This window comes from Oncorhynchus mykiss, chromosome 8, assembly GCF_013265735.2.
Source record: "Oncorhynchus mykiss isolate Arlee chromosome 8, USDA_OmykA_1.1, whole genome shotgun sequence".
NCBI classification, from domain to species: domain Eukaryota; kingdom Metazoa; phylum Chordata; class Actinopteri; order Salmoniformes; family Salmonidae; genus Oncorhynchus; species Oncorhynchus mykiss.
The window spans coordinates 53,743,929-53,767,293 of record NC_048572.1 but is presented as its reverse complement, the minus strand read 5'-3'; the positions used below and the strand labels follow the sequence as shown (position 1 = coordinate 53,767,293).

At 42.0% G+C, this 23,365-nt stretch overlaps 1 protein-coding gene across 2 annotated transcripts; it reads right to left on the bottom strand.

Annotated features, from left to right (window-relative positions):
- Positions 1-137: 137 nt before the first annotated feature.
- LOC110530118 (nuclear receptor subfamily 2 group F member 6) lies at positions 138-22,766 on the bottom strand. Of its 2 annotated transcripts, none has more exons than XM_036985671.1 (5): positions 21,983-22,766; positions 20,436-21,194; positions 13,757-13,851; positions 7,397-7,972; positions 138-3,734 (listed from the first exon to the last, which is right to left on the bottom strand). In XM_036985671.1, exons 2-5 carry the CDS (start codon positions 20,702-20,704, stop codon positions 3,460-3,462), a joined length of 1,215 nt encoding a protein of 404 aa, XP_036841566.1. In that variant the 5' UTR covers positions 20,705-21,194; positions 21,983-22,766; the 3' UTR covers positions 138-3,459. The 2 variants fall into 2 exon arrangements, with proteins under 2 accessions (XP_036841566.1, XP_036841565.1); XM_036985670.1 differs by having other exon boundaries at positions 7,397-7,975; positions 21,983-22,765.
- Between the last annotated feature and the right edge of the window lie 599 nt (positions 22,767-23,365).

The window sequence follows — 23,365 nt, the reverse complement described above, 5'->3', positions numbered from 1 at the left end:
TTTGGCCAGAAAGAATATGGATATTTTTTTTGTCTTACAGTCCACTATTCTGATACTGATACTTTAAAGTAACTTTTTAGTGATTCATTGAAACAAGCACCGTTACAGCACACACACACACACACATGCACACAGGCTTACTTTAAAAAATATATTTGTAACTACTTTTTGAGTCCAAAATTAGATGATAAAAATAAAAACAGTAAAAGGAGTCAATATTTTCACCTAGAATTTGTACTACTAAGGAGCAGGTGGTATTTTAACCTTTCTCCTTAGCTTTAGGAATCAGCTAAATGATACGCAAATAATAAAAAGCCCCGATCACCAGCCCTATGAGTTCAAACATTTATTTGTGTGATGTTTCCTCTACAATTGTGGAAAAACTGTCTAACTTTTATGAATAACACCCTTTTGAGTACACTCTTGGAAAAAAAGGTGCTATCTAAAACCTAAAAATGTTCTTCAGCTGTCCCCATAGGAGAACCCTTTGAAAACAATTTTTTGGTTCCTGGTAGAACCATTTTGGTTCCAGGTAGAACCCTATTGGATTCCATGTAGAACCCTTACCCCAGAGGCTTCTACATGGAACCCAAAAGAGTTCTAACTGGAACCAAAAAGGGTTCTCCTATGGGGACAGCCAAAGAAGCCTTTTGGAACCTTTTTTTCTAAGATTGTAGTAGTATGTTTTAGCATTCTCCTCTACATCTCAGGGAGTGGCTGATGAATACAACCGGACTAAAGGACCTGAAGCGGGTGAGTGAAAACTGCATTAGGAGGGCATACCTCATGTTTCTGTACATTAAGGATTAAACACTACCCTATATTTTCCAGCAGCTCGACAAAAGACACCAACTCATGCTCTCAAGGAATATCGTATGATGGTGACAACAGGTAAAGAGCACGAACAGTTGTAACTTTGTCTGATGTCGCCTCACGCTGGTGCAAGATGCAACAGTGTAATGGTTCTTTCTTGGGAAATGATTTACAATAGGTAGATTGAAATGAGGCTGTTTTCACCTATTCTACAAAATGTGTGCATTACCTTTTGCACGTTATTGTGCTGTCTAATATTCTCTCTTTAGTGTTTTTAATGAAGAATAACAATTAACATATTTTTTGTAATTAAATATTCTAAATTATTCTACAATATAATGTTTTGCAATGTGATCATGCAACACATTCTTTGCCGACATTTGTAAAAAAAAACAACAACATTTACAGTAGTTTCTCTTTGATGAAAGCCTATACATACGTACTGGTACTCCCCAGTAGGAGCAGTCCTCCATAGGAATGAATGGAATTCTACAAGTTTCAATGACAAAATTACATATAGTTAAGTATTGTTTGTTCTAGTAGGGATGGTAACATTAGTCATCTCAAAAAATTATACTAAAAAAATGTTGATCTATTTTTTCCATTTTTTATTTTTGCTTACCTCACATAATATAATTTAAAAGCATGAATTAAGGTGTCTGTAATGGAATCAATGTGGCAAAAACGAACGTAGACATTAATAAATGCATTTCTATAGCTTCCAAAATATTTTTTACAAGGTGGGGGAGTGCCAAGATGGAGGCAGGGTGGCTTCCAACACATCACCCCAAAACTCATCTAGTGTATATACAAATCACAAATTTCATCTCTTATTAGCTTGTGAGTACAAAACATATTGCCCACATCTAACTGACATTCTTATGGCGGTAACTGACACAACTAAGGAAAGAAACGATCCACACACTCACCTTGTCATTTTGGCTGCAGCAGTCACATCACCAAACAGCCATGACAACAAACTCCCATATTGCCTAAGTGTTCTGCATTGAGCTAGTGGAATGCATTGCTTTGTGGTGGCAATACAATTGGCTCAGGGGTAGCCTCTTGTTCTGCACCAGTGTAGTGTCATTTTCACCGCTATGGAGAATCACATCTTTTTGACACATCTCGAGGAATGGTAGAGGTATTTTCACATGAAAATGTTCATGTTTTAAAAAAGAAACTGTGAACTCAACATAAAAAAAAAGAACTTTACCTTCTAATCCCATTTCGTAGAGATGAAACACAGATCAATAACTAAATTGTGACATGCAGCAGGACAACCGTTTGGTTCCCTAAATCTACAGTATATACACTTCTTAACACTTAAAATTAGTTTTGATGCGATTTCTCTGCATTTTGAAAGTACCAACTACCAGCAGGTCATAGGTGAACCGTTTGGCCACAACCTTTCAGCATGGTGATATGTCACAGGGAAACCATTTGGCCACAACCTTTTTTGATTAAATACTTTTTTTTGTCACTTGAGAACAGCCTTGTTTCAACAATCAGCCTGTCACTCACATCAGCTGCATTCATCATCTTCAGGTGTAGTTTAAATATCAGTCCGTATATTTAAAAAAACTGCGTTAATCTTAAAGAATATGTCCAGTTGAATGATCTACTCATACTGCAGTGTCCGAATTCATATTGAAAAGGCAGTTGTTGAAAAGAAGGCAGTCTGTGGTGAACCATTGTACAATGACAGAGAGGTTGCCTTTAGAAGAAATCCGTCCATAGCATTCTGCTGTCTTGTGAGGTATCGATCCATATTTGTGTGACTGTGGAGTTTGAAAAGTTGCCCAGTACAACAAGTAAGAGCCCTATGAGTGGTACATGGAAACTATCATTGAGTCCCTCTGTAAGTCTCTCCACTTTATCTGCCTGGCTGATTTAGTAGTTCAAATGTCATATCTGTAACCTCTTTAAAGCTAGAATCCTTAATTGAAACAATAACAAAGCAGGCACCCGCCTCTGTTTTGGTAAAAAGCTGCGCGGAATGGGCTTGGAGATACTGTAGGTACATTTAACAATGTAGTTTAAATGATGTTTTGAGACTATAAGTTATTTATAAGTTATATTCTTCAATAATAAATGGGTATATATAATTCATTTATAAGTCAAAAAATGGATGTAGCAAGTAAGGATTCTAGCTTTAAGGACAATTACGTTTTGAGTGAAATTTCAGTGGATGATGAAGATTCGGGTGAAATGTCTTGTCCCAGTTCCATTTCCTCTACCACTTCTGTGTTTGCATATATAAAGCTTTTCTACCAGAATTCTCCAGAATTTCACCAAGAGTGATCTCCAACTTGGTTTGATGTTGATGTTGAAAGTCTTTGCACCAAAGGCAATGAGATGTGGAAAATGAGGCATGGTTCCAGTGACCTCTATTGGCAGGACATTAGCTGACTGGCATGGCATAGCTGACTCAGGTTGCCATAATGGCGCACAGTAGGTGTGTTGGCACCAGTGTGCTGGCAATAGACCCAGCTGGCGCTAGGCTGGTATGGAGAGCTCAGTTCATGGAGGCAGTGCAACTTGTATGATGTCCAGCTGGTGCTAGCATAGGATCACACAGATGGATGAGTCAGAGGAACCTGTGGTCCTTGTCGTCACTGCCCAGACGGAGACTTCCTTTCGGGGTTACTGTCCAGGGACGTAGGGCCAGCTGATAGAGCTTCCGGAGAGCTGCATGTCGCGGATGAGAGTCTCGATGGGCGTCTTGCCCACCAGACGCATGAAGAAGAGCTGGGAGATGAGGTTGGCGGGCACCGCGCGGAGGGCGGGCAGGCGGAGGAGCAGGCGGCCGAAGCGCTGGGGCTGACCTGGGTACTGCATCCGCTCGTACTCTGTCAGAGCCACCTGGGCCTTCTCCTGCAGAGACTCCACATGGGCTGGGTCTGTCAGGCCACACGCATCTGAGATGGAAGAAGGGAGGAAGAGATTGTTGAGGTGAGGACAAAGTGGGAGGGAGCAGTACTTTATTGAGACGGGACCCTAAATAAAGATGAAGGGTTGCTTTCGTTTTGCACCAACAAGAAAAATATTCTAACCGACAACTAAAAAGGTTAGGTTGTACACCTAGATTTTTTTTCTCTTCTGTTTTCCTGTTTTTTACACATTGTATCATTTCTATCTTTTGTTTATGTGTTTTTGAATTCGGTCATTCAAGCATGATAGTGCAAAATTGTTTAATTTACATGTCAAAATGTTCAAATCAAATCAAAGTGTATTTGTCACACGCACCGAATACAACAGGTAGACCTTACAGTGAAATGTTTACTTACAGGCTCTAACCAATAGTGCAAAATATGGTATGGGGTGAACAATAGGCAAGTAAAGAAATAAAAACAACAGTAAAAAGACATTGAAAAACAGTAGCGAGGCTATATACAGACACCGGTTAGTCAGGCTGATTGAGGTAGTATGTACATGTAGATATGGTTAAATTGACTATGCATATATGATGAACAGAGAGTAGCAGTAGCGTAAAGAGGGTTTAGTGGGTGGTGGGTGGCGGGACACAATGCAGATAGCACGGTTAGCCAATGTGCGGGAGCAGTGGTTGGTCGGGCCTATTGAGGTAGTATGTATATGAATGTATAGTTAAAGTGACTGTGCATATATGATAAACAGAGAGTAGCAGCAGTGTAAAAGAGGGGTTGGGGAGGGGGCACACAATGCAAATAGTCCGGGTAGCCATTTGATTACCTGTTCAGGAATCTTATGCCTTGGCGGTAAAAAGTGTTGAGAAGCCTTTTTGTCCTAGACTTGGCACTCCGGTACCGCTTGCCATTTGAGGATCTCAGGACCCATGCCAAATCTTTTTAGTTTCCTGAGGGGGAATAGCCTTTGTCGTGCAGGGAGTACAGGAGGGGACTGAGCACGCACCCCTGGGGGGCTCTAGTGTTGAGGATCAGCGTGGCAGATGTGTTGCTACCTACCCTCGTCACTTGGGTGCGGTCCGTGTAGGATGTCCAGGATCCAGTTGCAGAGGGAGGTGTTTAGTCCCCGAATCCTTAGCTTAGTGATGAGCTTTGAGGGTACTATGGTGTTGAATGCTAAGCTGCAGTCAATGAATAGCATTCATTCTCACATAACTGTTCCTTTGTCCAGGTGGGAAAGGGCAGTGTGCAATAGAGATTGCATCATCTGTGGATCTGTTTGGGCTGTATGCAAATTGGAGTGGGTCTAGGGTTTCTGGGATAATGGTGTTGATGTGAGCCATTACCAGCCTTTCAAAGCTCTTCATGGCTACGGACGTGAGTGCTTCGGGTCTGTAGTCATTTAGGCAGGTTGCCTTCGTGTTCTTGGGCACAGGGACTATGGTGGTCTGCTTGAGACATGTTGCTATTACAGACTCAATCAGGGATATGTTGAAAATGTCAGTAAAGACACCTGCCAGTTGGTCAGCACATGCCCAGAGCACACGTCCTGTTAATCTGTCTGGCCACGCAGCCTTGTGAATATTGACCTGTTTAAAGGTCTTACTCACGTCAGCTACAGAGAGCGTTATCACATTCTCAGGGTAAGTGTGCAGGGCAGACCTTTCAGTTACAATATCAACCACAACAGTTTTTTTTCTCATCTCGTCTTTGAGCACCCCCAAAAGTACACATTTTTATTTAAAAAAACGGGGCGCCCGATTCAACTCGTCAACTAATCATCAAATCCTCGATCAGGTGTTTTTGTTCGGGGGCTGAAATAAAATGTGTGCTGTCGGGTAGACTCCTCGAGGGCCGGAGTTGAAAAACACCACACTACCATACATCTACATAAGGCCTGTGATAGTACTTTGCACTTGTATTGTGGTGCCAGGAGAGGGTACCACACTCCTCAAGTCTACCAGTATAACCGTGTTCAAGATTTGTCCTAGTGATTTCAGTCAACAGGTGCTTGGTTACCATTAGATAACGTAGCGCAGTGCTCTCCAACACTGTTCCTGGAGAGAAACCCTCTCGTAGGTTTTTACTCCAACCCCAATTGTACCTAATCTGATTCAGTTTATCAACCAGCTAATTATTAGAATTGGGTGCGTTATATAAGGGGGAGAGCAAAATGTATTGGACTGTACTGTAGCTCTCCAGGAAGAGGGTTTGGAAAGCCCTGATATAGAGTGATATGCTTTCCCATTAGAAATACACTACATATACAAAAGTATGTGAACACCCATTCAAATGACTGGATTCAGCTATTTCAGCCACACCCATTTCTGACAGGTGTATAAAATTGAGCACACAGCCGTGTAATCTCCATAGACAAACAATGGCAGTAGAATGGCCTTCCTAAAGAGCTCAGTGTCTTTCAACGTGGCACCGGCATAGGATGCCACCTTTCTAACAAGTCAGTTTGTCAAATTTGGGCCCTGCTAGAATGGCACCAATAAACTGTAAGTGCTGTTATTGTGAAGTGGATATGTCTAGGAGCAACAACGGCTCAGCCGCGAAGTGGTAGGCCACACAAGCTCACAGAACGGGACCGTCGAATGCTGAAGTGTGTAGTGCGTAAAAATAATCTGTCCTCGGTTGCAACACTCACTACCGAGTTCCAAACTGCCTGTGGAAACAACATCAACACAAGAACTGTTCGTCGGGAGCTTCATGAAATGGGTTTCCACGGCCGAGCAGCCGCACAAAAGCCAAAGATCACCATGTGCTATGCTAAGCATCAGCTGGAGTGGTGTAAAGCTCGCCGCCATTGGACTCTGGAGCAGTGGAAACGTTATCTGGAGTGATGAATCACGCTTCACCATCTGTCAGTCTGACGGACGAATCTGGGTTTGGCGGATGCCAGGGAAACTCTACCTCAATGCATAGTGCCAACTGTAAAGTTTGTTGGAGGAAAAGTGGTCTGGGGCTATTATTCATGGTTTGGGCTAGGCCCCTTAGTTCTAGTGAAGGGAAATCGTAACGCTACAGCATTCAATGACATTCTAGACAATTTTGTGCTTCCAACTTTGTGGCAACAGTTTGGGGAAGGCCCTTTACTGTTTCAGCATGACAATGCCCTCGGGCACAAAAAGAGATCCATACAGAAATAGTTTTTCAAGATCGGTGTGGAAGAACTTCACTGGCCTACACAAAGCCCTGTCCTCAACCCCATTGAACACCTTTGCGATGAATTGGAACGCCAACTGTGAGACAGGCATAATCGCCCGACATCAGTGCCTGACCTCACTAATGCTCTTGTGGCTGAATGGAAGCAAGTCCCCGTAGCAATGTTCCAACATTTAGTGGAAAGCCTTCCCAGAAGAGTGGAGGCTTTTTATAGCAGCAAAGGGGAGACCAACTCCATATTAATGCCCATGATTTTGGAATGAGATGTTCGACAAGCAGGTGTCCACATACTTTGGTCATGTAGTGCATATGTTAAAGTCTCAGCATGTTAGTAAAAAGTCACAGTATGCAAGTCAATAGTTTGAATATGTACAGTAGTCAAAAGTCTCAAAATGTATCAGGTCGACATATAGGTCATCAAGTCTGACATGCATGTCAAAAAGTATTTGCATGTCAAAACAAATCTCAACAGACACAATACGCATACAGTACAAGGTGGGAATAAAATAAAACAGACATCTCACCTGGCGAGAAGAGGACGATGGCCTTAAGACAGCTGTACTCGGCAGAGTCCACCTGGAGCCGGCTCAGCTTTTCCACCTGGTTCTGGAACACCCTCACTTGGTCCATGAAGGAGACCACCCGCTCGGCCGACATGGGTGAGGAGTGGAAACCCGCAGCGGCCAGCAGTGGGGCCATGTGGAGGGGCAGGGCGGACTGGGCTGCGTTCAGGATGAACAACTCGCTCCAGCTCAACCTGAGGAGAGCTACCTGCTCTGACACAGGCAGCTCTGGGAAGTAGGGGATGTTCCTGGCCCACTCAATGGTGCTGAAGAGCAGCCTAGCTGCCAGCTCGCAGATGTTGTCGATGCCCATGACGGCCCCGCCTGCGCCGGTGGCCTGGCCCTGTTGGTTGTACTGGTGGCCGTAGCGGCTGCTGGGGTAGGGCTCGGCACGGAGCAGCTGGGAGATTAGCTCTGACACGGGCTGCCCACCATTGTTGTTGTAGAAATCAGCCCCTCCTACACCACTACCGCCACCTACTGGGGTGCCCGTGGGGCTGAGGCTGGAGTGTGAGGGGGGGATACGTCCGCGCTGAACTGCTGGGGTGGGGATGGGGGCACAAAGGGAGGTTGGGGGGAAGTTAAGAAGGGGCAGGGAAATGGGGAGGACGAAAGGGATTAGGATTTGGGTTGAAAAGTAGGGAGGGCAGGGGGGAGAAGTTGAAAGTGAGTCGGGCATGCTCTCTCACAGAAGGTGGTTTGGCAGATTAACAACAGACGGTCTTGACCAGATAAGGACCATCTAATTCCTGAGTGAAGCTGACACAAAGGGGCGCAGACAGATTCCTCTATAAAAGAGGGCAAAATGGAGGACTTGCATTCTTCGAGAATCCTCCAATTGAAGGTTATCCCGAAGAATAAAACAAAAGACAGCAGAATTATCCATTAAAATTAAATTTCCTCCAATTAATTCTCTCCTGGAGTTCATTTTTTACTGTGTAAAGATGTGTATTACCAAAAGTGGGATAAAAAATGACATTATGGCCTTTGTTTTCAGATTGATTGCTCTCAGGAAGAAAAGGACATTATTTTGCTTCTTTGTAAGGATGAAATGGAGCGTGGCTATATCAAATACTGCTATAATGCTCCCAACCATAGTTAATGTATTAAGCCATTTAACCTTGAGAATTCCACTCTAATATGCTCCTATAGGAGGAGCATATGTGACTCGTTTCAGGAAACTAGGCGCACTACTTCACAGTAGCACCATTTGAGCGTAACCTTTTTTTGAATCAAAATGCGGGGGCAGAAATGCCTTCTGGAACATGTGATCTTTCATGTGCCTTAATAACAAACTCAGACGCAATCTGTAAATACGAATAACATTTTTAAATTAAGAGCCTAGTTGGTTTAGCCACGGAAAAAGTTGGTTTAGCCATGGAAAAAGACAGAAACCTTCCCGCTAGCCATGATTGGCTGAGATAATGAGTTGGTAGGACATGCCGAGAGATGAGATCGGATTGGTCTGCCATGTAGCACGCTTCTGTCTATAACATGAGCGGGTCATTATGTGTAGGTAATCCTTTCTAACACTGATTTTTTTGAAAGATATCACATAGTAGAACTGCATCAGGGTTGCTCTCCACTTTATGGAGGACCGAGTTTTGAAATCAGTGGAATTAGTGTATGATATCTAAAGAGATGAAGTTCTGGGGTTTGATTACAAATATGCAGACGGAGTTGAAAAGAGAACACACAGAAGGCTGTTGTATAAAACACCTGTCTCCGGAATACATCTTCAAACTAAGGGCAACCATGACATCTGTGACAGAGAGGGAGAAGCGTCCATCCATGTATACAGGTAAGAAGGTCTAGCTAGCTACATTTTCAGATATTACACGTTTCTAATTTTGTCAGAAAGTTGTTTTCATTTCAAGTTAAAGTGTACCGTTAGCTAGCTAACGTTAACTGGCTAGCTAGCTAACATTGTGTGTATGATCTCTGTAGTAATATTATTCGTATCTCAGAGCCATTTGCATTGCTCGTTATAACCTAATATTAGCTAGCTAACATTGAACCTGGTTGGTTTGGTACCTGAAAATGCATGCAAGGTAGTACCGTAATGAGTTGGGATTATGGTTCATTGTTTAGCTAGTTAGCTAGCTACATGTCTAAACAAAAGATTTCATTATGCAAGTAACTATTTCAATAGAATGTTTATGTCACTGCAACAACTGTTGAGAGACGTAGCTGGTACATTCACAGTGGCTATATACTCCGATTTCAGAGCACTCTTGTCTGAGTGTGTGAGAGCACAGAATAACTGATGAATTTATGAACGCTCAACACCTGTTGAATATGGCCGGTCTCAGTAAATGTTAGGAAAAAAACGCGTTATTAAATTGTTGCCGGCAGCAGTACAGTTGCAGTCACCAATGCTCTGGATATCATAAAAACAGACTAACTAGCTCTGCTAGGGTGAGTAAAATGGTCAGTGAGCTGTTCTCTCATTTGTGTCTGGAAGTAGCTAGCAAGCTAGCCAATGTTAGCCAGTTAGCTTGGGTGCTTGACTGCTGTTAGGTCAGAACGCTCAGATCAACCCTACTCCATGGCCAGAGTGTCCAGTGTGCGCTCTGAACGCTCCGAGAGCGAAACGCCCTGAATTTACGAACAGACAATCTGACAACCCTCTGAGTTTACGAATGCCCAGAGCACACTGGCACTCCAGATTAAATTTATGAACACGCCCGTAGCATAAACCAGCCTTTAGTCTTGAAATCTTTGGTTGTTTAGCACATAGCCTCACATGTGAATCCTTAGAGATGGGTGGGGTTAGGATGGTGTGAACAATGCTTAATGGGTGTAGACAAAGAAGAGCTCTCCAGTAGGTATCACAACATTCAAGGGCCATTTTCACAAAAGTGAGGTTACAAGTTTATCAACTTTCAAAGCATAATTACTTTCCCATTGTTCCTCAACTGTAGTGTATGTTATACCATTCTCTAGCTAGTCTCTACTTTTATCCAATGTAAAAATTAAAAAACGCACAATTTCAAATGTTGCTACATAAGACCAAATCGAGCCAGTCGATCACAGATAACGGAAGGCAAAGTCGTCTATATTAGACTGAAGAGGAAGCATTTAGAGTTAAATTCCTCTACATGTTCTGCAACAGCTCAAGTAAATCATTGTGGGCTATATCACTCTGACCCTTTACCCTAGGCTACAATAATGCCTCATATCAACGACATAGGGATACTGTATTTTACTTAGGGCTTCATTAGGCTATAGTATAAGATGGCATATAACCATGGTAACGGTGGAACAATCACTACTACCAGACAGATAGAATGTTATACACAGTACCAGTCAAAACTTTGGACACACCTACTCATTCAAGGTTTTTTTTTTATTTGTACTATGTTCTACATTGTAGAATAATAGTGAAGATATCAAAACTATGAAATACCACATAAGAAATCATGTAGTAACCAAAAAAAGTGTTAAACAAATCAAAATATATTTTATATTTGAGATAATTAAAAAGTAGCCACTCTTTGCCTTGATGACAGCTTTGCACACTCTTGGCATTCTCTCAACCAGCTTCATGAGGAATGCTTTTCCAACATTTTTGAAGGAGTTCCCACATATGCTGAGCACTTGTTGGCTGCTTTCCTTCACTCTGCGGTCCAACTCATCCCAAACCATCTCAATTGAGTTGAGGATGAGTGATTGTGGAGGCCAGGTCATCTGATGCCGCACTCCATCACCCTCCTTGGTCAAATAGCCCTTACACAGCCTGGAGGTGTGTTTTGGGTCATTGTACTGTTGAAAAACAAATGATAGTCCCACTAAGCGCAAACCAGATGGGATGGTATACCACTGCAGAATCCTGTGGTAGCCATGCTGGTTAAGTGTGCCTTGAATTCTAAATAAATCACTGACAGTGTCACCAGCAAAGCACCCCGACACCATCACACCTCCTCTTTCATGCTTCACGGTGAGAACCACACATACGAAGATCATCCGTTCACCCACTCTGGGTGTTATGCCTGCTCCGGTTCTTCCTCCCTGGCGCTCGAGGGCGCCAGGCTGCCCTGCATTACGCACTCCTGCCACCATCATTTACGCACACCTGCCTTCCCTCGTCACACGCATCAGCGATATTGGCCTCACTCAATCTCCTCTTTATTACCTCCCCTGTATTTGTCAGGTCCCCAGCTCTGTTCCCCACTGCTGCATTGTTTGTCATCTGTCTTTGTGTTTCCCAGTTCTGACGCTGTTCCTGTCCTGTTGCATGTCCGTTCCTAATTAAATGTCAACTCCCCGTACCTGCTTCTATTCTCCAGCGTCATTCCTTACACTGGGTCTCACAAAGACAAGGCAGTTGGAACCAAAAATCTCAAATTTGGACTCATCAGACCAAAAGGACAGATTTCTACCGGTTTAATGTCCATTGCTCGTGTTTCTTGGCCCAAGCAAGTCTCTTCTTATTATTGGTGTCCTTTGGTAGAGGTTTCTTTGCAGCAATTCGATTCCATGAAGGCCTGATTCACGCAGTCTCCTCTGAACAGTTGATGTAGAGATGTGTCTGTTACTTGAACTCTGTGAAGCATTTATTTGAGCTGCAATCTGAGGTGAAGTTAACTCTATGAACTTGTCCTCTGCATCAGAGGTAACTCTGGGTCTTCCTCTCCTGTGGCGGTCCTCATGAGAGCCAGTTTCATCATTGCTCTTCATGGTTATTGTGAATCCACTTGAAGAAAGTTCTTGAAATGTTCCTCTGTCATTTCTCTTTGCTTATTTGAGCTGTTCTTGCCATAATATGGACTTGGTCTTTTACCAAATAGGGCTATCTTCTGTATACCACCTATACCTTGTCACAACACAACTGATTGGCTCAAACGCATTAAGAAGGAAAGAAATTCCACAAATTAACTTTTAACAAGGCACACCTGTTAATCAAAATGCATTCCAGGTGACTACCTCATGAAGATCGTTGAGAGAATGCCAAGAGTGTGCAAAGCTGTCGTCAAGGCAAAGGGTGGCTACTTTGAAGAATCTCAAATATAAAATATATTTTCATTTGTTTAACAGTTTTGGATACTATATGTTTCCATATGGGTTATTTCATATAGTAGTTTTGATGTCTTCACTATTATTCTACAATGTAGAAAATAGTAAAAAAAATTGAAAGAAAGAAAAACCCTTGAATGAATAGGTGTGTCCAAACTTTTGACTGGTACTGTATATTCAAATCACTATGGGGCTATAGTTACAGTTGAGATACAGACAGTGATGTGCGTGAATGACTGGTGCTCAGGGGCGCAGGTGGCTTGCTCCTGTATCCCTCTCATTCACTCACGCAGGCACTAGATTTGATGACAAAGTGCATGGCATCAAGACTGTACCCATGGTAAGCTTAGCTATGATAGGGCCAGGGTAGTTATTTGTGACATGGACTATGGCCCACATGAAAAAATACCATAGTATACTATGGTATAAATACTATAGTATTCACTGTATTGTTTTTGCGGACTAAAGTCTGCGGATACTGTAGTACTTACAGTTAACTATAAAATAGTAAAATAAAACTGTAGTATATACTATAGTAATTCAGGTAGTGTTTTTGCAGATTATGGTATACTGTAGAATTTACTGTTGTGTTTTTATGGAAATTACTGCACAATTTAATATAGTGCGTTCATTTTATTATCTTTGACACAGAAGTGAAGACTTTCTCCTTGAGAAACCTACTGGCAAAATACTAAAAGAGCATATTTTCCATAACCTGCAGGTAAGTCTGCACTCCTGCTCTTTTCTACAACCTGTAGGGAACACAATATATGATCTATACTTGGCATGTACAGTATGTTCTTCACTTATGGGTGGCACAAAGTGTGATATGGGGGAGGGGAATAGGTAGGGTATATGCAAAATAATTATTGTAGTATTTACCTAAGTTTAAAAAAAATATTGTTTCTGCAGTCATTTCTGTAGTATTTACTTTAGTGTTTTTTGGGGATGATAATACTGTAGTATTTACTATAGTATTCTACAGTATACAACACATTCCTTAGTAAGTACTACACATATTAGAGGGATACTGCAGTATGTAGTATAGTATTCTACTGTATACTACAGGTTACTATATAATTATATAGTAAGTACTGTAGTATTCTATAATAAACTGTAGTATTTTTTCATGTGGGGGGCCATGTAATGGTAAACAAAAGTTGTTTTTTGGGGCAGAAATCTATGGATACAGTCCCTTCTTGACTGGAGTTCATGTCTCTTAAGTCAACATAAACATATTCTGCATGAATTTACACAGAAATATGGGTATGCAGGTGTTCTATTGTATGTGGACAGGAAAAGTACCTTCTTTGCGCATTCCTACACGAAAGCACTTCTCCAGGCGACAGTACTGGCACTGGTTACGATGATGTTGGTCGATCTGGCACTCTCGATTTGACCTGAAATATAGATCAAAACATGTCATCACTGCTATGCCATACACAAATGATAAGGACATTTAGCTTAGCTGACACTTACAATAGCTACATAACCCTTGGTAGAAATCTATAGTAGCATATACAGTATGTGTAATATCACTTTAATGGAGGAAGGTCACTTCAACGTGATGTAAACCATTTCCAGGCAGTTGTGAGTTACCAGACCATATCTAAATGATTGCATAACATTACTAGAGGGTATAGGTAAAAAGCTGAAGCATAAAACACGATGTGATACAAAATAAGCTTCTATTTAAATATATTATAAGCTGGTTTACAGAACCCGGTTATATAACTGCACAGCAAATTCTCCACTTTAAATCAACACTGACAGTGTTAAACTTAACACGGGGCCAATGTCAACAGGGGTCCACACTTTTCAGTGTTAAGTTAACACTGAAAAGTGTGCTGATTACACTACAATGGTGCCGGAGAAGAAGACATTTTACGTGTCCCCAACCGATAGTTTTTTTGTTTGTTTATTTGCGTCTTTGTAACTTATTTTTTTACTTATTTTATACACAATGTTGCCGCTACCATCTCTTATAACCGAAAATAACTTCTAGACATAAGGACTGCGATTACTCACCAAGGACTGGCAGAATCCTTTTTTTCCTTTAACGAGTTTGACGAGCCAGACACAAATGATATACTGCTTTCTCGGGAACAGGCCCAGATCCCCGTGATTTGCGTGAAGAGGAGGTGGAGAAAAAGGGGCCAGACGGCAGGCTGCCTTCTGAGAATTTGTAGGCGATCTAATAAAACCCCACTTCCTTTCATTCTGCTAGCAAACGTGCAATCTTTGGAGAATAAAATCGATGACCTACGCGCAAGATTAAAGTACCAACAGGACATTCAAAACTGTAATATCTTATGCTTCACGGAGTCGTGGCCGAACGAAGACACTATCAACATACAGCTGGCTGGTTTTACGCTGCACCGGCAGGATAGAACAGCGGAGTCTGGTAAGACAAGGAGCAGCGGACTATGTATTTTTGTAAATAACAGCTGGTGCACGACATCTAAGGAAGTCTCGAGCTATTGCTCGCCTGAGGTAGTGTATCTCACGATAAGCTGTAGACCACACTATCTACCTAGAGAGTTTTCATCTGTATTTGTCGTAGCTGTTTACATACCACCACAGTCAGAGGCTGGCACTAAAACAGCATTGAAAGAGCTGTATTCTGCCATAAGCAAACAAGAAAACATTCACCCAGAGGCGACGCTCCTAGTAGCCGGGGACTTTAATGCAGGGAAACTTAAATCTGTCTTACCAAATTTATATCAGCATGTTAAATGTGCAACCAGAGGAAAAAAAAACTCTGGACCACCTTTACTCCTCACACAGAGACGCATACAAAGCTCTCCCTAACCTTCTATTTGGCAAATCTGACCATAATTCTATCCTCCTGATTCCTGCTTACAAGAAAAAATGTAAGCAGGAAGCACCAGTGACTAGATTAAAAAAAGGTGGTCAGATGAAGCAGATGCTAAACTACAGGACTGTTTTGCTAGCACAGACTGGAATATGGTCCGGGATTCCTACGATGGCATTGAGGAGTACACCACATCAGTCATTGGCTTCATCAATAAGTGCATCGATGATGTCATTCCCACAGTGACCATACGTACATACCCCAACCAGAAGCCATGGATTACAGGCATCATCCACACTGAGCTAAAGGCTAGAGCTGCAGCTTTCAAGGAGCTGGACTTTAACCCAGAAGCTTATAAGAAATCCCGCTATGCCCTCCGACGAACCATCAAACAGGCAAAGTGTCAATACAGGACTAAGATCGAATCGTACTACACCGGCTCTGAAGCTCGTCGGATGTGGCAGGGCTTGCAAACCATTACAGACTACAAAGGGAAGCACAGCCACGAGCTTCCCAGTGACACGAGCCAACCAGACGAGCTAAACTACTTCTATGCTCGCTTCGAGGCAAATAACAATGAAACATGCATGAGAGCACAAGCTGTTCCGGAAGACTGTGCGATCATGCTCTCCGCAGCCGATGTGAGTAAGACCTTTAAACAGGTCAAGATTCACCAGACGGATTACCCGGATGTGTACTGCAAGCGTGCGCTGATCAACTGGCAAGTGTCTTCACTGACATTTTCAACATGTCCCTGTCCGAGTCTGTAATACCAACATATTTTAAGTAGACCACCATAGTGACTGTGCCCAAAAACACTAAGGTAACCTGCCTAAATGACTACCGACCCATAGCACTCACGTCCGTAGCCATGAAGTGCTTTGAAAGGCTGGTCATGGCTCACATCAACACCATTATCCCAGAAACCCTAGACCCACTCCTATTTGCATACAGCCCCACAGATCCCAGATGACGCAATCTCTATTGCACTCCACACTGCCCTTTCCCACCTGGACAAAGGAACACCTATGTGAGAATGCTATTCATTGACTACAGTTCAGCATTCAACACCATAGTGCCCTCAAAGCTCATCAATAAACTAAGGATCTTGGGACTAAACACCTTCCTCTTCAACTGTATCCTGGACTTCCTAACAGGCCACACTCAGATAGTAAGGGTAGGTAACAACACATCCGCCAAGCTGATTCTTAACACTGGAGCCCCCTCACAGGGCTGTGTGCTCATGCCCCTCCTGTACTCCCGGTTCACTCATGACTGCACGGCCAGGCACGACTCCAACACCATCATTAAGTCTGCCAATGACAACAGCCTGATCACCGACAACAACGAGACAGCCTATAGGGAGGAGGTTTGTTGTTTTTTTGTTGGGCCAACTACGCTAGCTACGCTAGTCTTCTGCCTGTTTTGATTTTTGAAAATGTCAGAATTGTATAAAATGCATAGAAAAATTCAGAATAAAAATATGCTAGCAAGCAAGCTAGCTAGCTAGTTACCAATACATAATATACTTTCCATGCAATCTCTTGAGTTTGGGATTAGCTAGCTAGGTAGATAGTTTTTTAACCTTGACTAGCTAGCTACCTACCTAAACCTGGCAAATATGTTATGGGCACTACTCACTAGCTAACCAGCGAGATAATGCCATCAATAATGCCAGCGTTTAAGAAATATATTACCTTCAACAGTGTTATCTTGTGAACAAGCCATCAATGTTTTCTGATTATTGGTGTCGTAAAAACACCAACAGCAATTAGGGTTAGCAATTATCATGTTTGACATTTCAGTGGAAATACAACTATCAGCTTTTTGATAAGTGGTTTAGCAAAAAAATACGTCCCTTATTATCGGCATACTGTAATGGGGTGAGTGCTGGTGGCAGGGAAGTCAGGCGCGGGAGAATGAACTTGGTATAAACTGAGCTGTCAAAGTATTTAAGTATTCAAAACCCCCAAAAACCAAAATGTACAAAATAAAATAAGACGGTGCAAAACCCGTTGCACACCAGAACATAACTAGCACCAATACATACAACAAACAATCACTGACAAAGGCATGAGGGTAAACAGAGGGTTAAATACACAACATGTATTTGATGGGATTGAAACCAGGTGTGATGGAAGACAAGACAAAACCAATGGAAAGTGAAAAATGGATCAGTGATGGCTAGAAGGTCGGTGACGTCAACCGCCGAACACCGCCCGAACAAGGAGAGGTACCAACTTTGGCGGAAGTCGTGACACATACGGTTCCCCGTTATTGGCCACCTTACTATTTTGTTCAATTACAAGATATAGCCGTTTAATTTTGCACAATTGGTGGCTGACTAAAGGGCAGCCCTAAAGGGCAGCCCATACTCTGGGGCCTTTCAGAACAGGTGTATATATACTGAGATCATGTGACAGATCATGTGACACTTAAAGTGCACACAGGTGGACTTTATTTAACTAATTATGTGACTTCTGAAGGTAATTGGTTGCACTAAATCTTATTTAGGGGCTTCTTAGCAAAGGGGTTGAATACATATGCATGCACCACTTTTCAATTTTTAAAACAACGTATTATTTTAATTTCACGTCACCAATTTGGACTATTTTGTGTATGTCCATTACATGAAATCCAAATAAAAATCCATTTAAATTACAGGTTGTAATGCAACAAAATAGGAAAAACGCCAAGGGGGTGTATACTTTTGCAAGGCACTGTGTATATGTATATATATTTGTTTCATCTAAGTAATACAATTATTAATATAACATTAAAATCCTTATTATTTTGAAAGACATGTAAGGTCTTTCTACATGTCGCAATAAAGTTGACTAAAGTATGAGCTCTTTTTTTGTTTGTACGTATTTTCACTTGGTAATGAGTAATAAGTAATTATATAGAAATTGCTCACATGTAACTATAAAGTTACACCTCCCTTTAAATAGCTAAATCCTGTGTAAGAACTATCGACAACCTTGTACTTATTCAGATATTACAGATATGCACTAGTGTGTTTATTTTCTCATTTGGATGGCGCTTTCAGAAGCTGATGATTAGATTGCCAGAATGGGTAATGTACTATGTAGGTACACATTTTAACTAGCTAAATCCTGTGTAACAACCAGTAATTACATTGTACTTATGCAGATATTACAATTACTCTGTGACAACATTGAGTGTAGATTTTGAAGACTGCGTATTTACGGGTAGGTAATTAGAGCCTTTTGAACTTCCAACCTTTGTAATCTCGGACACCCAGTGCATCTGTCCACAAAAGATTGCATCCTTGTGACAGTTATTACGGATATTATATGCAGCTGAGAAGAAACTAAACATTAAATTGGTGAATTTACTTGAAACTTGTCCATTTCTAACAAGCATGGTAACATGCATTTGTTGTTACGCCTCTGTAATTACAAACCGCAATTACAACCAGTTACATGTTGTTATTACAGTGTAACTATGAGTTATTACAATTAACTACAATACTTGTTACAGTATAATTACACATGTAATGACACTGTAATAAGGACCCCTTAAAATGAAGTGTTACCAAAAAAATAAAAAATCTACCTGCAGTAGAGCATGCTGGGAAATCTGATAATGAGGGGTGTGGTTTTGAAAGGAATGTTTTACACTCCACATAGTAAAACTGACACAATCACACTCAATACTGGTTATTAACACCAACACTGGGGTTATTTTACACCACTGAGTGTTATTTTCACAGAGTTAATTTACCTTCTGAATCAACACTAGAAATGTTACACTGAAAAATCAATACTAGGTAACACTGGCCAATTTGCTGTGTATATACTGTATGACCCAATCCCTCTCTTTCCTTAGATGATCCATGGCATTAAATATTGCATCTTGCTCATGGATCTTTCATATGGGCAGAGTGGCTGATGTAAGAATGACAAAATCTCAGTGAGGAAGAAATTCAACATATGAATTTGTATGATATCTTCTGGGAGATATGGGGAAAAGGATGTAAATCAATAAATAGCATACCGCAAAACAGCACAGTACATTACAAAATATCACAATATAGAGCTGAACAATACAATTAAATGCAATAGAGGTGTATATTCAACCCTCAATTGTTGCATATTGTTGTCTACCAATAATATGGACAATCAAAACATCTGCCAATAAGCAATGGTGTGTAATACAATGTTTAATTCAGCTATTTTCTTCAGAGACCTTTCATGTCATGAAAGGCTCTCACTTAAAGGAAAATACCACTCAAAAACTGTCTTTTGGTATTTGATTCATTAGTCCACTGTTGATACAGTCCCAAAATGTTTTGCATGTCAGCACTCAAGTTTTCAAGACATAGAACTTTCAAAACGCATCGCACTGTGACACTTTCTGTATTTTGAAAGTTCTATATCTTGACAACTTTGCTGACATACCAAACATTTTGGGACTGTATCAACAGTGGACTAATGAAACAAACTCCCCAAATATCCCTTTAAGTGAGGGATGACTCAAATGCATTATGCACACTGCTGTGGGAAATTGTAACAGCTCTGCACAGTCAACAATGTATTAATGCATGACTCATTCCAGCTATTTGCATCCATTTGCTTTGTACAAATGGGATATCAAGGATAAGGACAAACTAAGAGATCAAAAATAAAGGCTCAGTGACAAAGCTATTACCCAGGTGTATGCTACAGTTTGGTGGAGAAAGAGGTGAATTCTCCTCTTACAATGTAAATCGCTTTGAGCACTTTAAAGATGCACTATGCAGAAATCACTCCGACCACTTCCTGGTTGCTAAAATTTGAACAGTTCGCCTTATTTCAGTTTATGTGACAAAACAAACAAGTATAGTCTAGAGAATTATTGTACTATTTCAACTGTTGTTAAATATATTTTCCATAACCAAAAATATTGTATTTTCAGCTGTTTGAAGCTGGTGTACAAAACAGAAAGTAAAACACTCAAAAATGAAACTTAAGAACAGGACGCATAGAAATAGGGCACATAGAACAGATCTACCGCTTCTTAGACTTGCTTTCAATGAGAATGACAGATCTATTACCCAAATTTCTAGGGTTGGGTCGCCCAAAAAGTTACACATGCAGCTCTGTTATAATTATCCATCCACTTTGAGAATCCATAATTAAATCACAATTATTAATTAAGTCTCACCTGCAGGTATAGTTGAGGTTGCGACGGATGCTTCTCTTGAAGAAGCTCTTGCAGCCCTCGCAGGTGAACACACCGTAGTGCTTCCCACTGGACTTGTCCCCACACACCACACAGTCCACCACACATGCCTTGTCCTCGTCCCCAGCCTCCATGTCACTGCCCCCTGCCTGGGGCGAACCGTCCTCCTCCTCTCCCCTCAGATAGCCCTTCTCCCCCAGCCCGTTGGTGCCCCCGTTGGGATCTCCCCAGCCCCCACTCACCATGGCCATTGTTTGATTAGCAGACCACAGAAGGAATGGGAGACAGCCAAAGCTTTCGGTAGCTGCCGTCTAAACTTTGACTTTCTTTTGTGCTCCGCTGTTCAGAGTTCAATATTTGAAGGTTCTCTGTCTTCTCATTTAATAATTTGTTTGGCTTTTTGGTCCTTAAAGTGTGTTGGAAACTAAAATAGTCTGCCTGAAAAATACCCACACCCTCTTTTAATTTATAGAACAGTATAAATGTTGTAGAATGTTTGTCCTCCCCCCAAAAAACAATAGAGCTGTTTTGTCTCCTCCCCTTACACTATGATCCGGAAATAGTTAAGCCTTTCACTTTAGAAACTTTTGTTTTGCATGCCTGTGGCTTCCAATGGCCCCTGTTTTTCTTTCTCCTTTTTCAGTTATTCACCCTTTTTGTGTGTTTTTTCCTTTGGCCCATGTCCTCCGACGGCTGTCTTATAGAAGTCGAATTGTTACCGCTTCAGCCACGAAACAGAACCTTTCACAGGAAACAATGAATCAAACACAAACTTTCAACAACGGACCAAAACACACCCCATTCACTAGCTCTCGAAAACCCTTATTATCCGTAGGGTTTTTACTGGTTAGCTTCGCCCACGGTTGGCTGCGTGTGAACTGCAATTCAGACACCGTGTTTTGACGTTTAGAAACGTCAATAATCATCACTTGCGAAGCGGTTTTCGAAACATATGACATGCCCCTTATCTTTCATATCAGCAAGAAAGAATTCAAATAAAACAAGATACACTTAACAGTAGCAGTTTCTCACACATCCATATGCTGTGCGCGCCTCCAGTTGTCTAAATATACTTCCTCCCCAGTTAACGCTTACACACAGGTGTTCTGAGCACGCCAGTCCTTATGTTTCCAAAACCGTACCCCAAGCGATGCGTTTTAACGTTCAGAACGAGCGTTGAAGCTCTTAAAAAAAACTCCCAGGGAACAGAAGATACTATCTTCAATAGTCGCTGAAGGTAGTTGGCGTCTATGAATGAGTTACGCATTCACTAGCACTTTGCACATGATTAGAGAGGGAAATTCTCTCTCACTCCCTTCTCTCTTTGACAAGAATAATGGCTGAAAAATAACCTTGCTAGTCCTTAGCACATGCCTGGAGACGAAGCAGTGGCCACCCCTCATAAAACAGTCATGCCGTTTGCCTTTCTGATAGTGTTCATGTAGAGACCTAGTCCTGCTGCCTTTCTGGAATATATTACTTATATCCTGGCATCAGAGAGAAATAATACAAAAGCTTTGTATGCTTACCTTGGGAAGTACACTCATATAAAATGTCAATGTCTTGTTTTTGCTAGATCACTCTTACAGCCACGGCGGGAGTGAGGGTACAGACAGAGCGAGGCAAGAGACGGGTTTACCAGCCATCCTCAGAGCACCAACAACGTTCTGGTTGACAAAGAGCTCTTCCAGGTCACCATTAGCAAAACAACTTGATGTTTCACAGCTCACTCTGTGGCAATATCATCAAGGCACACAGAAAACCACTATCACGTCTCAGCTGTGGTTACATCTACCCCCTCTGTTTAACTAAATCAACCAGTCTCTCTCGCTCTCTTCAAAATGATCTTTAGCTCAAGGAAGTGCCCTCTCTTCCTTGTTTGTTGTTGCAGAGGGCTAGGCTGTAGCAATATCATCGGTCGTTGTGGCTAGACCAGTCTCTGATTCAGACCCTCCAAAATTAGAGAGCACAGATGAGGTAGAAATCCAAAAAAGCCTCCTTTCCACCCCTCAGAAGTCAGTGGAGCTACTCTAAGCACTCACTCCAGTCTTTTGTCAGTTCTTTCCCACCGAGCACTAATGACTTGTGGCCTAGCCCTGTGCTCAGTCCGTGTGGGTGCTTCCCGTGGCTGAGGCAAGGGGGAAGGGACAGGGCTTTCTCTCCTCCCTTTGGAGTCCACAAATTTAATTAAGATTTAAAAAAAGAAGGCTAGGCTCTAGACAGTGTTGCAAGCCGCCACACTGACCATCCTCTCTCTCTCTCTCCTGCTCCCTCAGTTTTCTTCAGCCTGTGTGTGTGTGTGAGAGAGAGAGAGAGAGAGAGAGAGAGAGAGAGAGAGAGAGAGAGAGAGAGAGAGAGAGAGAGAAAGAGAGAGAGAGAGAGAGAGAGAGAGAGAGAGAACAAGGGGGAGCAAAAGAGAGAGGGAGGGAGAGGGGGTCATGTGTGTGCTCAGGGATTTGACACTGCTATTCAAGCCCTACGGTTGCCATGGCACCAGCTGCCTTATATGGACATTGGAGTCAAAGAGCAGAGAGTGTGCTGTGGGGCTGACACACACACACACAGAAAAATAACGTGGAGGTTCGCTCTCCTTGGAGAGAGGCATGACCCCAAGGCCTGACTCTAAGCACACGGCAAGAGTTACCCCCGACCACGCCAAACAACTCGAAGCCCTCCGACAAATAAACAAGACCACTCTTAACATGGCTCTGTATAAGCTCCCAACACATTGTGTGGGCTTTTTATGGCAAAATGTTAAGCTACTTGTTTGTTTACTCTGTTCCCACAGGCAGGTTATGCAATAGGCTATATTACATTTTTACATTTCATAGCTGAAACAAAACACAGATTCCTCTACAAACATTGACTTCAGTAATATGAAGTAGTCCTACAAATGTTTTCTAAGTGTAATG

Coding starts and splice junctions, on each gene's coding strand:
- LOC110530118 (XM_036985670.1), bottom strand. CDS start 20,704: ATGGCCATGGTGAGTGGGGGCTGGGGAGATCCCAACGGGGGCACCAAC. Junction 13,852..20,435: donor AACCTCAACTATACCTGCAG/GTGAGACTTAAT, acceptor TCTATATTTCAG/GTCAAATCGAGAGTGCCAGA. Junction 3,735..7,396: donor CATCGTCCTCTTCTCGCCAG/GTGAGATGTCTG, acceptor CTTCCATCTCAG/ATGCGTGTGGCCTGACAGAC.